This window comes from Acomys minous, assembly GCF_964271855.1.
Source record: "Acomys minous genome assembly, chromosome: 13".
Taxonomy (NCBI): Eukaryota; Metazoa; Chordata; class Mammalia; order Rodentia; family Muridae; genus Acomys; species Acomys minous.
Window position 1 is genome coordinate 1,381,620 of NC_140495.1, and position 16,243 is coordinate 1,397,862.

Sequence of the window (16,243 nt, forward strand, 5' to 3'; positions counted from 1 at the left end):
CCTTATTAATATGTCTAGGAATTCAGTGGGTTGGGCACTTCCCAGTGCCAAGAAGAAGTACAACATTTAGTGGTGTTTGATTCTGGAGACAGCACACTTGGGAGTGTTACTCGGGCCTGTATACCAAGTGACTCAAAGCTGGAATAGGAGAAGGCTCTCCAGTGGATCCAGGCTGCTCTACCACTTTGGCCGTACGATCCAGCAGATTCCGTGGTAACTGAAGGAGCAGTGGGAGATAGGGGTGCTGCGTGGAGCCTCTGGCAGGCCCCATAGCTGAGTCACAGAAGAGACCGGTGGGGTTTTGGAGCGAGACTCTACCATCATAGACAGACTATTCTCCCTTTGAGAGGCAGCTCTTGGCCTCCAATTGGGCCTTAATGGAACCTGACCATGGACCGTGGGCCACCAAGTTACCATGTGACCTGCGCTGCCCGACATGAGCTGTTATCTGACCCACCCAAGCCATAAAGCAGGATGTGCACAGCATCCTGGGGCCGTGTCTTTAAAAGAAGACACTGAAAGCTGAGGCACAGTCCCTGTTGCCAGGAAGGCTAAAGCTGCACACTGCAGCTTGCCACAACTGCATGGCTCCTTTCCATGGGCCTAATTACTCATTAAGCCCGTAATTTTTCCAAATCTGAGAACTGAGAAAAGGTGTAGTATAACTGTGCTCAATCTGACCACAGCACTAAGAGGATCGTCTGTGGGCCCACCAGTGCCCGCTTCTACTCATAGGGTACCCCTCATGGTACCCTATGACTCCCCGTGAACCAGCCCTCTGCTGTAAACCAGCCTCTGGGACTGAGAACACTGTAGTCGGCCTCGTGCAAAGGCAATGCTGGGGCTCAGTTAAATTCACCTGTTACTTCTTTGTGGAAACTTTATCTTTGTGTGCTCCCTTTGTGGGGTCACCCAGGACCTGTGTAGGGTTCAGCATTATGTCAAGGAGCTCTTTACAGCTGCCTCCAGACAGTCTGCAAAACCAGAAGAAAGCCTCCTCCTTTTATACAGAGTAGCCACCCTTTTCCTGGGGGACTAACTGAGAGGGGTATTTCTGGCCAAACTAAGGGGGATGCATATGTTGACACCAGCCTTGAGATAACAGTGCCTCTCAGTCCCCTGCTGCAAGTGCACAGCAGTGCCAAGTCCTCAATGTCATTTGAAGGAACCAGGGATGCATATGCTCTCTTACTTTTAATTATGTGCGTGTATGTATGTCTAAGTGGGCATGCGCACATTTGTGCCGGTGCCTGTGGAGGCCAGAGGTGGAGTTACAGGCGGTGTGAGCTATCTCCTGTGTGCGCTGGACCCAGGTCCTCTGCAAGAGCTGCAAGTGTCCCTAACCACTGAGCCATCTCTCCAGCACCTTTGATTTCTTTTCCTGCAGTAGGCTCTCACTGTGTAGCTGTGGCAGGCCGGAAGCTCACTGTGTAGGTGAGGCTGGCTTTGAATTCGTAGACCACACCCAACTGCTTTTCTTCATTTTTAATATTCAGTCTCTTGTTGAGAGTTGTCTTCCCTGCTTTCCTTTGTGTGCTCTATCCTAGACCTTGAAACAAGCCTTATTGTCTTGTTTATGGTTATTCATGTACTGTTAATACACTGTGATAGATAGCATTAAAGCAACAAAGGGGGGGGGAAGCTTTCCTAAGTCTTAGTGAAGCCACCTCATGAACATGTTTGTGTCCTGACTGTTGCCTGGGCCTGGATCCTTAGTCTGCTGCTTCTGAACCACGTTGTCTGGTTCTGTTCACTCACTTCTGCTATAAAACGAGGCATTGCGTAGTCTCTGCCTCCTCATAGATTTATTGTCAGAATTAACTGACAAAATGCTTTCAGTCACAAAACATTTGGAACTGCGCCCGTACTTTATAAGCACTCAATAAATGTCTGTTTTATCATTATTACCTGGCTTAGGTATATTGAATACAGGCCTGATGCCAGGCCGTGAGCAATTTACTAGGCTATAGGTTGAAAGACATTGTCTCTGCCCTCTTGGAAATTTACAGACATGTTGGAGATGCAGTGTGTAGTTTTACGGTATGTGTTAGAATGCCAGTTTAGACTGTGGCAGTCAGAGTTGCTTGTGGTCCTGCTGTGAGTGGTGCCCAGGTCTGTGCTGTCAGGAAGAAGACAGAAGGAACTCCATTGATCTTGAAGTGGGTACAGAGGGCTCAGAATACTTCCTGCCAAGCTTCCTAGAGGGGTTTAGATGGTGCTAACAGATTGTTCTGGGGGCAGAAAAGAAGCTTGAGCTGTGAGTGCTGCAGCATCGTCAGGACGGACCCAGCTCTAGACTGGGGCCAGGGTCAGGTGCGCCTTCTGTATCTGCTCCAGGAGTTCAAACTCTGACCTGTGGTTCCCAGGGAGCTGGCGAAGGCTTTATGCCAAGAACCATGTGGCTGTTCACAATCTAGATCGGGAGGGAGGCAGGGCCAGGAAAGCCGTGACAGCGATGTGAGGGGGCGTGGCCTGGGAGGCAGTTTCAGGTAGAGTAGCCTAGTAGAGGATGACTGTGAGAGCACCTGAAGGTGGCCGCTGGATTTCTAGCCTGGGTGCCGGGACAGCCAGGACACCACTGGGCTGGAGGGTAGAGTGCCGCGCCACACCCTGCCACACCCAATGCCGTGCCACGCCCAGTGCAGGAAGCTCCAGCAGCTTCTCCATGCTTCCTGTGGCGGAGTTAGCCATGTTTTACCTGGCTTTGTATGGTTTAAGTGTTCACAGCCTACGGTGTTTACGAAGAGAAGAGACAGGTAGAATGTGCTCTGCAGTGTAGGTAATGCTTCTCCTGGGTGATCAAGTCAGGGTGTTTCTTTTCCCCTTATCTGTATTTTCTTCTTTAAAAAAAAAAAACAGAAACAAAACCAAGAATTTATCACTTTGGAAATGAGAAGAAAACTCCGTGTTTGGGCATGTAGGCTGTGGAGATCTGCAAGCTAGAGGACATTCCCTTGGGTAGGGGTGAGAGTGGCCGAGTGTCTCAGCAGATCTTCCCCCCACCCTACCCCATGCCCTGCACCAGTGGACGGCTGCACTCAACAGGAGACAGAATTCTCTCCATGAGTTAGTAACAGCTTCCACAGTCCTGAGATTAAAGCAGACAGGTGTGGAGGAGGCAGTTCTGAGATTGGGTGGTGGTGGGGGATCCAGAACTGTAAGGCATTTGCACCATAGGCTTGGCTGGCACTGGCTTAGGTGGCCAGGCAGGGGGGGTCTTGCCCTGATGGGAACGAGTCCCCTGGGAGGCTTATGCAATCGGAAGCACGCCAGAGAGGCTCTAGTCACCAGCTGACTAATGCGCAATAATGAGGGTGTTACATGAGGCTCTGGTACCTTTACAAAGAACCTTCACCTGGGAACCCTGTGTGGGTTAGGGTAAGGGTAAGGGTTGATGGCACTGGTGTCTGTCCTTCTGCTCACATGGGTACTTGGTGGCACTGGTGTCTGTCCTTCTGCTCACATGGGTGCAGCGTCCACACAGACTCCAGAGCTAGAGTACCAAGTATTGTTCATTACCAGTGTGGAATAACATGTTAGGTATCCAATCCCTGGCTCCCATCACTGACTTCTGAAGGAGCCCATCCTTCAGAACAGTCACACAGGTGAAAAGCAAAGCAAAGCAGAACCCTCTGAATGCCAGGCAGCGTGTCTTGGCATGAGAGAAGTGAGCTGTGGGCGTGGCACTCACCAGTGGACCTTCCCAAAGGCAGTGCTCTTCCCAGGACTCAGAAGATCCTTGAGCCAAACTGCCACCCTACCCAGAGGTAGGGAAGACTGGACCAACAAGAACAGTCCTAGCAAGTGAAAGCAAAAAGTTATCAAGTAGTATTGCAGTTCCTTGGGAAATCCTTTGTCTGCGTTGAGGAGATCTGGAACACAGAGCCTGCATGTGAGCTTTGGCATGATCGTCTCCACTACAGAGTGACAGCTGACCCTGATGTCTTTCCTGTTCTCTTAGGGGGCAGTACCCAAAGGAAATGCCACTAAAGAGTTCATCGAGAGCCTTCAGCTGAAGCCTGGGCAGGTGGTGTACAAATGCCCCAAGTGCTGCAGCATCAAGCCGGACCGGGCGCATCACTGCAGGTACCGTGGGCTCTCCACAGCACCAGGCCAGCACCGGGACTGTGAGTGTCCCACCCAGGCAAGGAGTGACCACTAGGGTGGAGAAGGCCATTGTCTGGGCAGGGGATGCCTGGTGCAGCCTCTGCTGAGTGTCTATAAGGTCGAGAGACTCCTGGTCCCCTGACAACCTGTGAGTACCTGAGACAAAGGCATCTCTCGGGCTTTCCTTGAAGCCACAGTTGCAGAGCTTGTGACAAGTACAGCTCTCAGGCAGAAGCCTGTTTTCCCTGAGTTGTCACAGGTGTCCCTTTGCATCATCAAGGTTCTTTGAGTCTTCTTGATGAGAAGATGTCTAGCTAAAAATTGCACTTTCTCATTGCAAGGGCAAATTACAGAGACCTGGAGTGTCCTACAGTTACCTTTACAACATGATACATGTTTGCTGCGTCCTACAGTTACCTTTACAACATGGTACATGTTTGCTGTATCCCACGGTTACCTTTACAGCATGGTACATGTTTGCTGCGTCCTATGGTTCCCTTTACAACATGATACATGTTTGGAGTAAGGAGAGTTTGGAGGAAATTGCTTTGCTAGCCTGAGACACTACAAAGAAAGAGAGATTGTGATGACCAAGAGGCTGTGGAGTGGCTGAAAGGCCTTTCCTGTGCAGCCTCCATGAAAGCGGCTGTCTCCGTCACCCAGATGTCAGTCAGCCCCTCAGCCTACCGTCTCCCCTCATCACCAACCTTATTTTCATCTTCATGGCCACCCCTGGAGTTGAGACACTGTTGGATGGCGATGCTCTGCATGAGGAAGGTGGCCTCACGGCTGCAGGTGACTGCCTTTCAGTCACACAGCAGATGGATAGCCGAGACAGGCCTGGATCCTGCCGTTCTGGCTCTGGGTCCGTGTGGCTGTCTGGTTTGAAGGGTTTACACGGGCAGCTGTGTGAGCATTTGAATGAGAAGCTCTGTTTCTGCTGAGGCCGTCTGTCTTGGGTTCACTTGCCTCTGAGGTGTGTTGAGGCTCGCTTCATGTGCCTCAGATGGATTTATTACCCTTCTGCCACCCTGGAGGCCTCACCGTGAAGCTGGAGAGGTTAGTGTTTTAGCTCCAGTGCAGTTCTCAGGCCAAGTCTGTGTCTCCATGGGGCATACCGCCTCTCTGTCAGCAGCTGTGAGCGGCTGGACCCATGTGTAGCTGCTTAGAGTGATGCTCAGTGTCGAAAGGCCAGGCCAGAAGCCAGAGGGTTAACTTTAGAGGAAACAGCTGTCACGCCACCAGTGTTCTTTTCTCTTTGGCCCAACACCTGGTGTTTTCTTTACTGCAGCTACCACCACCTCTTACCCAAAGTGATCCGAAGTGGGCAACTAAGTGCTAGTAAACAAACAGGTTGAGCAAAGCAAGAGCTGCTGGTTCAGAGTAACCTAGTGAGGTGCTGAACTGCCTGTGTCTGCCCCAGAGAATGTGTCCTGACAGCCTCTGTTCATGATGACAGGTGCATGGTGGCCCAGGCTGTCCTGGCAGGTGCATGGAGGCCCAGGCTGTCCTGGCAGGTGCATGGTGGCCCAGGCTGTCCTGGCAGGTGCATGGAGGCCCAGGCTGTCCTGGCAGGTGCATGGTGGCCCAGGCTGTCCTGGCAGGTACATGGAGGCCCAGGCTGTCCTGGCAGGTGCATGGAGGCCCAGGCTGTCCTGGCAGGTGCATGGAGGCCCAGGCTGTCCTGGCAGGTGCATGGAGGCCCAGGCTGTCCTGGCAGGTGCATGGTGGCCCAGGCTGTCCTGGCAGGTGCATGGAGGCCCAGGCTGTCCTGGCAGGTACATGGAGGCCCAGGCTGTCCTGGCAGGTGCATGGAGGCCCAGGCTGTCCTGACAGGTGCATGGAGGCCCAGGCTGTCCTGGCAGGTGCATGGAGGCCCAGGCTGTCCTGGCAGGTGCATGGAGGCCCAGGCTGTCCTGGCAGGTGCATGGAGGCCCAGGCTGTCCTGGCAGGTACATGGAGGCCCAGGCTGTCCTGGCAGGTGCATGGAGGCCCAGGCTGTCCTGGCAGGTGCATGGAGGCCCAGGCTGTCCTGGCAGGTGCATGGTGGCCCAGGCTGTCCTGGCAGGTGCATGGAGGCCCAGGCTGTCCTGGCAGGTACATGGAGGCCCAGGCTGTCCTGGCAGGTACATGGAGGCCCAGGCTGTCCTGACAGGTGCATGGAGGCCCAGGCTGTCCTGGCAGGTGCATGGTGGCCCAGGCTGTCCTGGCAGGTGCATGGAGGCCCAGGCTGTCCTGGCAGGTGCATGGTGGCCCAGGCTGTCCTGACAGGTGCATGGAGGCCCAGGCTGTCCTGGCAGGTGCATGGTGGCCCAGGCTGTCCTGACAGGTGCATGGAGGCCCAGGCTGTCCTGACAGGTGCATGGAGGCCCAGGCTGTCCTGGCAGGTGCATGGAGGCCCAGGCTGTCCTGACAGGTGCATGGAGGCCCAGGCTGTCCTGACAGGTGCATGGAGGCCCAGGCTGTCCTGTAGTGTCGCGCGCAGCCTTCGCCGATAAAGGAGACGCGGCAACTCAGGATTCTTCTGACAGCGATTTTATTGTACAGCTCTTTTTGATGGCAGATGGAGAAGGACCCCTTCCCCAAAAAACCCGAGGCTTATATAGGGAATTTAGGGGCGTATAGGGACGTGTCCTCTTATCATTGGCGCTCTAGAGAATACCCAATTAGCATATCGTCTGCGTAAGCAGGTTATGTAAGGATGACGTAATTGCGCATGCGCACTGGCCGCAAGGGCTTCCGTGAAGAACCAGGAAACAGGAAACCAACATCATCTTGTAATGGCGGAGCGGCTCCCGACACTGTAGAGTCCCTAACGTATGACATGTACTGGGTGTTTTGATGGTCTCTTAGTCCAGAGGCTATTACCTGGTCCTGGTTAGGGAGTGCTGTGCGTGCGTGCGTGCGTGCGTGTCTGTCTGTCTGTCTGTCTGTCTTATTTTGAGGTAGAGGTCTACACCTGCACCTCTTTTTGTATTCCCCTGCTTCTGGTGGCGTCTATAGAAGTTGATATTGTTTCCATTCCCAGAGCTCTGGTGGGGATCCTAGCCACACAAATCTTCCATTTAGAGTAGTGGTTCTTAACCTTCCTAACGCTGTGACCCCTGGTGCTTAGTACAGTTCTTTTGTTGTGGTGACTTCAACAATAACATTATTTTTGTTGCTACTTTATAACTGTAAATTTGCTACTCTCATGACTTGTAATAGAAATAACTGATATGTCGGGTATCTACTATGCAACACCTGTTGAAGGGTCACAGCTCTAGAGCAGCCTTCCAGCTCTGCGTCTGAGGTGGACTTTCCCTCCAGCAGAAGCCCTGTAACCGGGCTGCTGTCGCTCCGTGGGAGTCCTCCCATCCTTGAGGGACAGTGAGCATGTGGAACCCTATAGGGGTTTATGTTACTGTAGAGCTAAGGCCTTGGGCTAATGTGATAAGTTCCCAGAGGAGGCAAAGCCTGGCCTTGGCTGGGCCTCACACCCCGTGCTCCCTCTACCCTGTCATACACACGCTGAGGCTGGGCCTCACACCTGTGCTCCCTCTACCCTGTCATACACACGCTAAGGCTGGGCCTCACACCCTGTCATACACACGCTGAGGCTGGGCCTCACACCCTGACATACACACGCTGAGGCTGGGCCTCACACCCTGACATACACACGCTGAGGCTGGGCCTCACACCCTGTCATACACACGCTGAGGCTGGGCCTCACACCCTGACATACACACGCTGAGGCTGGGCCTCACACCCTGTCATACACACGCTGAGGCTGGGCCTCACACCCTGTCATACACACGCTGAGGCTGGGCCTCCTCAGCTTCCTAGACCCTGGCAGGCTCCTTCCTGTTGCTTAGCCTTCCAGTCCTCAGAGTCAGCAAACACATTTTCATGTGACCTGGCGCTCATCTGAGGAACAGGGTGGTGGTCTAGGCTGAAATGGAGGACCAGACACAAAGGGAGAGCTGCTCTGGGACCGCTGTTCCGTCTTTCCTTGGCTGCACTGTCTCTTCAGAGCTGTTCTAGGCTAGAGTTTAGGATGCTCTTTGTTCACCCACAGTGCTTCAGTGAGTGAGGTGTGTAGTGAGAACCTACGGGTGAAACCATGGCTCCCTCGGTCTCTCCGTCTCTGCTGTGGCTCCACACATTTTCTAGGCCTGTCTCACACTCAGACACAGCCAGGCTAAGCCCAGGGCTCAACTCCAGCATCTAGTGATGGGCAAGAAACAGCCCTAAGCCCGAGTCCCCCACCCACTCAGGCCAGGCACACTCGTGGAACATGGCTGTGTCATTAATGCTGGCCCAGTACCCAGTATAGTTAAGAGAACTTTTCTAGTGGCTTAAAGGCTACATACCAAAGATGGTTGCTTCTGCCTCCTGGGAATGGAGTGCACCCCAAGAGTGGACGTGTTAATGCATGTAAGCCAAAGAGCTTGTCAGTGTTTCCTGAAATTTGGAGGCTGAAGAGTGGCAAGGAAGTGGTAGAAAGAAAGGAGAAGTATTGGTTGGTTTTTTTTTTTTTAATATGTATTTATTTATTTATTTACTTATTATGTATACAGTGCTCTGCCTGCATGGCAGAAGAGGGCATTAGATCACATTATACATGGCTGTGAGTCACCATGCGGTTGCTGGGAATTGAACTCAGGACCTCTGGAAGAACAGTCAGTGCTCTTAACCTCTGAGCCGTCTCTCCAGCCCGTATTGGTTTTTAAAACAATGATATAATAGAAAGATGAGGAGGATTCAGAAGGCACAACACCAGAAAACACCTCCATACCAAGCCTTTGGTGTGTTCAGTGCCTGCTGCCTCACCCTCAGTCTCCTCAGCCTTGGGCCTTAGAGTCCTGCCTGCCCTGCATGCAGCAGCTGGCCCGAGGAGAAGAGCAGTGCTGCTTTGGCCTTCGTGTCCTTGAAAACAGGAAACACTTTAGACCCACCCCCTTATGCAATCCTCAAGGGCGAAGTCACTTTCCCTGCTCCCTTAAACATGTGTTTGTGTAACCTGGTTGCCCAGGGCACCTTAGCCCCTTGTGAAACCCAGCTTCCTGCTCTTCTTCTACACCTAGTCTCCTCAGAGTGTGAAGGGTGGCGCTAAAATCTCCATAGGCTACAGAAGCAGAGGTCACCTTGTACCTCACTGACTCAAGCATGTACTTGAAAGGCCCCCTGGAGAATAGTAGGGTGGGAAAGGGCCTGCTCAGGAGCAGAGGCCAGGAGTGGCTACTCTCAGGAGCCTGTTCCTCAGGTGAGGAGGAATGAGGAACCCTAGAAGTCGCTGTGTTGGGAAGACACGTTCATGAGAGAAACCAGAGCCCTGAGTGGCTCCACCCCTGGGGAGCAGAGGCCTGGTTCACAACACGCAGATCACTTGCACTGCTTACCTGCGTTAAGACTATGTATGGAGCCGGGCGTGGTGGCGCATGCCTGTAATCCCAGCACTCAGGAGGCAGAGGCAGACGGATCTCTGTGAGTTCGAGGCCAACCTGGTCTACAAAGCAAGTCCTGGACAGCCAGGCTACACAGAGAAACCCTGTCTCAAAAAAACAAACAAACAAACAAACAAAAAAGACTCTGTATGGAAGGTCAGCGTGGTGGCACACGCCTTTAACCTCTGAGGTGTAGGCCAGCCTGTTCTACAGAGCAAGTTCCAAGACAACCAGGTTACACAGAGAAACCTTGTTTTGTAAAACAAAAATCAAGCAAACAGTGTTAATCAACGTATCATGTACATAATTCAGGTGTGTTTTCCTGTGTAGTTTTAGAGCTGGCAATAGAAAAGGCACGCAGACAGACCATGGTAGGGCGGCCGAGCCTGACTCCCCGTGTGCGTCCAGGGACGCAGACAGACCATGGTAGAGCAGCTGAGCCTGACTCCCCGTGTGCGTCCAGGGTCGCAGACAGACCATGGTAGGGCAGCTGAGCCTGACTCCCCGTGTGCGTCCAGGGTCGCAGACAGACCATGGTAGGGCGGCCGAGCCTGACTCTCCGTGTGCGTCCATGTTGGCCCTCCTTTTCCTGCCTGGCCTTCCTGCTCCTACAGGTTGTGGGACGCGGCTAGCATTTCTGAGCAGTGCCTGTTGGCAACATGCCTGCTCAGGAGGCCTTTGACGTGACGAGGAAGAGCAAGGGTCGAGAACAGTGTGTAGCCTCTGCTCGTCTGAGCCCAGCTGATAGGAGCCCACCAGGTTGACTAAAGTAGCCCAGGAGTCCACAATCAGCCACGCTACTACAGTGCGGGCCCTACAGCTTGGAAAAGGACACTCCATCTCTGCTGGTGTTTGGGAGCTTCTAAAACTTCTGCCAGCTCTTCCCCCTCAGTATCCTGCCCTGCAGTAACATTGCCTAAAATTACCTCACTGGCCGCCTCAGGCAACCCAGTTTTAAGTTTCATGAGGCTTCAGAATAGCCTCCTACCTGGGCCAGAGTGAGCCTGGGAACAAATGATTTGACCCTGGAGGTCCCGACTCTGCCTTCCAGACTTCCTGCAGTACAAACTCAGTGCAACTAGTGCTGGTGCCCAGAGGTGTGGCACTGACGCCATGGCACTGGTGTCCCCCCAGGTCACCCCAGCCCCTGCTGGTGGGTACTTGTCCAGTAGTTGTGTTGAGGCTGTGCATGCTGACGATTCCCTGCTGAAGGTCTGAATTCTGGTCGTTTCAGTGTCTGTAAGCGGTGCATTCGCAAGATGGACCATCACTGTCCTTGGGTCAACAACTGTGTCGGGGAGAACAACCAGAAGTACTTTGTCCTGTTTACAGTAAGTCGGCTTCTGAGTTCCGCCCCACCTCCATGAGGCAGGGGAGCGCCTTCCTTTGGGAGCTCTCAGCACTCTGAGCAGTCTTCATTGCTGCTGAGAAGGCTGCCTGCCCGCACGCCCCTCTCTCTGCCTCCACTCTGCATCTCTGGCACAGCACGTAGAGACTAGCTGGGGGCAAGAGCTGCGTTCTGGCTCACCTGAGCGCCTGGCCCATGCAGTTAAGGAGGGCGGCACGGCTGGTAGGTGGGCAGCAGTTGGCACTTGGAAGCACAGCACATCTGTGTGCCTCACACAGCCCAGGCCACGCCTGTGTTCAGGCTGCGCTTCTGTCCTGCTTCTACATATTCCTAGAGAGTGGCTGGTGACAGGAAGTGGGGGGGTCTGTGAGCTGGAGGAGTCCTGCCTGGGGCCTGCTCCGTAGCCTGCTCAAGGAGACTCAGAGTTAGGGGCTTCTCCCAACAATGGCTCAGCGCTGCTTTCCCGTTTCAGATGTACATAGCTCTCATTTCCTTGCACGCCCTCATCATGGTGGGATTCCACTTCCTGCATTGCTTTGAAGAAGACTGGACAAGTAAGTATTGCTGGGTTCCTCTTCCTGCTGTGGAGAGGGAGGCGGAGGACTAAGTTGCAGGGGCCTCTATTCCCTCTGCAGTGCCAGCTCAGACTCGTTTTATTAGATAATCCGAAACCCCACAGACTGATCAGGTCCTAAGAGGCACAAGTCTTTTTCATGACACCTGTCAGTTTAGACATGTGACATAGTAAGTAGGGCTGGACCAGACTGAGCATGTCCCAGGAGAGAACAGGCCCCAAGTGAGCAGAGGCCAGGATCCTGAGGCGGGCAAGGGGAGAGAGCTCTGCGTCTCGGTCTGGGAGGTACTTGTTTTACTCTTTTCACCACTGCAGGCAGAACCAGGGCTACAGCAGGCAAGCTGTCATCCCCTACGCAGCACCTGTCTCTAAACGGGGCACCGTAATCAAGACCCCAGTCTCCCAGAGATCCATGCTAACTTTTTGCATAGGGCATAGAGGGTTTTTAACTTCATTTTTGTATAATAATTATTTTCAGATTCCTTGTCTTGATGTAATGCTTAGATTAAGACTCCCTGCTTCTCGAGTGTTCCACTTAAATGCAGATTTAAAATTGGGAGAAATAGGTGGGAGAGGAAAAGCAATAAACAGCCACAGGGTGGGCTAGACCCTCACACTCAGAGGCTGCAGCCACAGGGTGGGCTAGACCCTCACACTCAGAGGCTGCAGCCACAGGGTGGGCTAGACCCTCACACTCAGAGGCTGCAGCCACAGGGTGGGCTAGACCTTCACACTCAGAGGCTGCAGCCACAGGGTGGGCTAGACCCTCACACTCAGAGGCTGCAGCCACAGGGTGGGCTAGATATTCATGCTCAGAGGCTACAAGGTAGATGTGCCAGCCAGGAACCCCTTTCCAGTGCTGCCATTGGCGAGTGCTCTCTTCCTTTTACCGTCTTCACTCTTTTGCCCTCGGTGGCAACCACAGCTGCGAGGAGGGGAGAGACAAGCAGGGAAGCGTCTGCACAGCTGTGTGAGCTGCAGCAGCCAGTGCTTGCAGGCGAGTGTTCTGAAAGGACATGTGTTCCTCTCGGCCCTGGCAATCCAGGTCAATTCTGGTGTAGCCTTGGCAACTTGATACAGGATGTCCCATGAGGTCACCTTATCATCACAGCTGTCCCTCCTGTGTCAGGCCCACTGGGCAGTAATAGAAGTGACTATCTCTGCTTTGTGGTGGTGCCCACAGGCCTGGTAGAACCCAGTAGGAGCCAGGCAATGTGCAGAGGGCTTTTTGAGCATTGCTTTGTTCAGGCCCTACAAGCCCCGGGATGGGAGAACGTTCCGCATTTATAGATGACAAATGCTGGGGTCAGAGAGGAGCGTAAGGAGGGTCTGCAGCTCAGCCTTGGCGTCAAGCAGGCATTCAAACCTTGTCCATTGCTTCCAATGCCTGGTCCTCCCAGCCAGGCTCCCGGTGCAGTGCAGTCCCGAGGCAGTGAGGCTGAGAAGGCAGTCCCCAGAGTTGGGACCTGAAAACTGCCATGAGCAACAGTGAATGTCATCCTTGGGTGGCTCTGACTCAGCTGTTGAGCCTGTGATAGACCCATATAACTGTGCCGCAGGACAGGTGCTTTGAGCTATTATTCAAAGACTGGAGGGGAGTGGAGAGCCTCCCTGGCCTAGTGGCAGGGCAGCAGAGAAGGGTGTGGCCTCCACACACACCACAGCACACAGGTGACATGAGCTATGCAGCGGTTCTCTCTTGTCGTTCTTACTCATCCCCTGTATTGAAGGGAGAGCAGATGTCAGGGTGCCCGAGCCACTGGCCAGAGCCTGACTGAACGAGAGAGCAGATGTCAGGGTGCCCGCGCCGCTGGCCAGAGCCTGACTGAACAGGAGAGCAGATGTCAGGGTGCCCATGCCGCTGGCGAGAGCCTGACTGAACGGCTGCCTGGAGCCTGCAGCAGGGTTAGCGGGAGAGATGGGTGTCAGGTAAGGAAAGGGGCAACTCAGTTCCGTGTGGAAGAGATGGGAAAGGCAGGTTAGAGCAGAATGTTAGGGCGATCCTCGTTAGAGCTCATGACCAGGCTCTTGTCCCTGACCCGTGTCTGTCAGACTTGGGAGCCTTCCTCCTTCCTCACGCAGGGCCAGGCGGTGGCCTGACTGTAGTAGCTATAGCCAACTCCTCAGGCTGGTGGCCGCTAAGAGCAAGGTCTGCCCGCGGGCATCAGGCACGCCAGTGCTACAGATACACATAAGCATAAAAGAGAGAATTCACATGGAGGAGCAAGTTCCAGGGAAGCAGAGGGGAAGGCATTTCGGATGAGGCACTCCGTACCAGCCTTCCCATCACACACTCGGTGATTGGAGCTGAGGAAGCAGGCCGGACCTGCACAGACCAAACCAAGAGGCCTGCAGCACATCACCAGACAGCGCATGTATGGCCAGCTTCCCCTCCCCGTTCACACACTGTCTCCCTCAGCACCGTAGAGCACTGGGTATTTGAGTTAGACTTTGTTCAGACAGAGGAGTCCACTGCTTAGAAACCACACTTGTAGTCACAGCTTTACAAAGTCAGGGTGAGCGAGTGCTTGGAACCACCCCACCGTGGACAGAAGAGTAAAAGCTCTAGTGAGAGACTTGATGTCTCTGGCAGAAGGGGCATGGCCACACACTGCTCAGGCCACTCCTTGGCACATAGTCAGCTTTCAAGTCCCCAAGCTCCCAGGTACCCCTGTGACCCCACCCTAGATTCTCACCTGGAACCCAAAGGAAGCATGGAGTGGCATGGGTTGGGGACACCTGTCCAGGAAAGATCTGGCCAGGCTACTTGCATCTCTCCTCTGTGCTCTCTAAGAGAGGCAGGGTCTCCTGAGGTGTCACAAGCTACTGCATGGCCTGGGCAGACAGCGCTGAGGCGCAGGGTTAGGGAGGAGGACTCCAGCTGGACCAGTCCCCTGGACATCTTGGGGGAGTAGGAGGAAGGCAGGGTGGGCGCTTGTTGGGGTGGAGCAGGGAGCCATGCAGCCCGGACAAGCCCTGTGTTGCTTTCCTTGCAGAGTGCAGTTCTTTCTCACCACCTACCACGGTCATCCTGCTCATCCTGCTGTGCTTTGAGGCGCTGCTCTTCCTCATCTTTACATCAGTGATGTTTGGGACTCAAGTACACTCCATCTGCACAGATGAGACGGTGAGCAGGGTGCCTACCTCCTCTAACCTAGTCGTCAGGGTACAGGGCACAGTGCCTTCTGTTCCGACGACCTTGGTCATGCTTGTGCACGGCTGGTCACAAGGGAGTAGCCCTGCCTGCAGCCTTAACCAGAAGGTTACCTTTAACACAATTTCTTCTATATTACAATTCGGCCAGGCTCTTGTCCTTCTCAGCAAGGCTTCTAGACATGAGCTTCTAGAACTGGTGTCACGACTGGATCCAGGAGACAGATCTGCCTTGAGCTTCCAGGGCAGCACATTCTGGTCCTTGCCCATCGCATCCTCTGTCCCTCTCCCCCACTTACCTCATGTCCTACAGCTAACCTCTGGCCTCAAGGAGATATCAGGAGCCTTGAGGTGGTTGTGATGTAGTTTCTTGATTTCTGTGCTTTGGGTTCTAGAAGATAGGTAGGCAGCACTTTGCCCCGAATATGCTAAGGAATCATGGGAACCTGGCTCCAACCTCCTCTTCAACCTCTTGCTTCCTCCCGGCTCTCTGAGTGCTGCCCACCAGCTCCCCAGATAGATGCTCCGCTGTGGTCTAGGGCAGTGCTCCTCCAGGACCATCACTAGAGGGAGGGCCGCTTCTTCTGTGCCTTCAGGTGCTCCTCCTGCTCTGTGGGCCTAAACGCAGACAGGGCACAGAGCTGCCCATGTGCCATTGTGCTCTAAGGCGGCTCCTGGTGCTTTTGACGTTAGGTCTTTTAGCCAGTGTGCTTAATTTATAAGCACTCGTGTCATTGCAAAGGTCTGGTAAACATAGTGGCTTTGGTGTATATTCAGCCATATATCCAATTGGTAAGTGGGACCAGCTGCCCCACAGAAGCCCTTTAGGGAACCCAGATGTGACTGTCGTGCCTTGCTCATTTGGGGAGCACTTCGAGATTGCCCAGAGCATGTTCAGGGGCCAAGGATAAACTGACAGTCTGGGCCTAGTTGTTCTTCTGAATCAAAACTGTCCCTAAAGAGAATTGTGTTGCCTGTGGCTCGTGGGGAGAGCAACGGCTTCCTTTACTGATGTCCTCCTGGGTTCCTAGACCACGAGACAAACATGAGCTGCCCTGCCCCCTTCACGGCAGAGACTCATAGCAGGCAGGCAGCCCTGCTCTCTGCTGCTCTGGAAGGTCAGCAGCTCTGTTTGAAGCGGGAAAGGAAACTTTCTTCCTAGCCCCTGTTTTGTTTTGTTTTGTTGTTTGTTTTTTGTTTTTCCCTGAGATTGACAGGGAAAGTGGCACAGGCCTTGAGAACGGCCTTGGCCCCCATGCTCCTCCTGAAGCAGCTCTGGAGACCACCCTTACCCCTCACGTGACCAAGGCTGCTCTCCCTCTAACCTGCTGCACTAATTCCCTCTGCCTCTTGTGGTGATTCCTCCCCTCACCAACTGCCTCTCGCTGTCTGCCCACCGTCTCCCTGTGTGTCTCCTCAGCCTGCCCAGCGGCTGCTTCTCCATCCTCTGGGCTGGGTAGACAGTGCCAGAGCAGTCATATCAGCTTTTTTTTTCTTTTTCTTTCTTTCTTTTTTTTTTTTTTTTTTTTTTTTTTTTTTTTTTTGTCTGCAAAGTGGTCATTGTAGCTGCAGCTCTCCTGTGCATCTTTCCCACACCAACGGCCACCACTGGTTGTCAGAATTTCAAGCTCCTGC

General features: G+C 53.6%; 1 protein-coding gene across 3 annotated transcripts in view; it reads left to right on the forward strand.

Annotated features, from left to right (window-relative positions):
* The window catches only part of ZDHHC3 (zDHHC palmitoyltransferase 3), a 42,935-nt gene that overhangs the window by 18,856 nt on the left and 7,836 nt on the right, over window positions 1-16,243 (forward strand). For all 3 annotated transcript variants that reach the window (XM_084754790.1, XM_084754792.1, XM_084754791.1), the window contains 4 exons: window positions 3,962-4,086; window positions 10,768-10,864; window positions 11,354-11,435; window positions 14,452-14,582. In XM_084754790.1, the coding sequence (XP_084610916.1) occupies window positions 3,962-4,086; window positions 10,768-10,864; window positions 11,354-11,435; window positions 14,452-14,582 (435 nt within the window). The remainder of the gene's footprint in view (window positions 1-3,961; window positions 4,087-10,767; window positions 10,865-11,353; window positions 11,436-14,451; window positions 14,583-16,243) is intronic.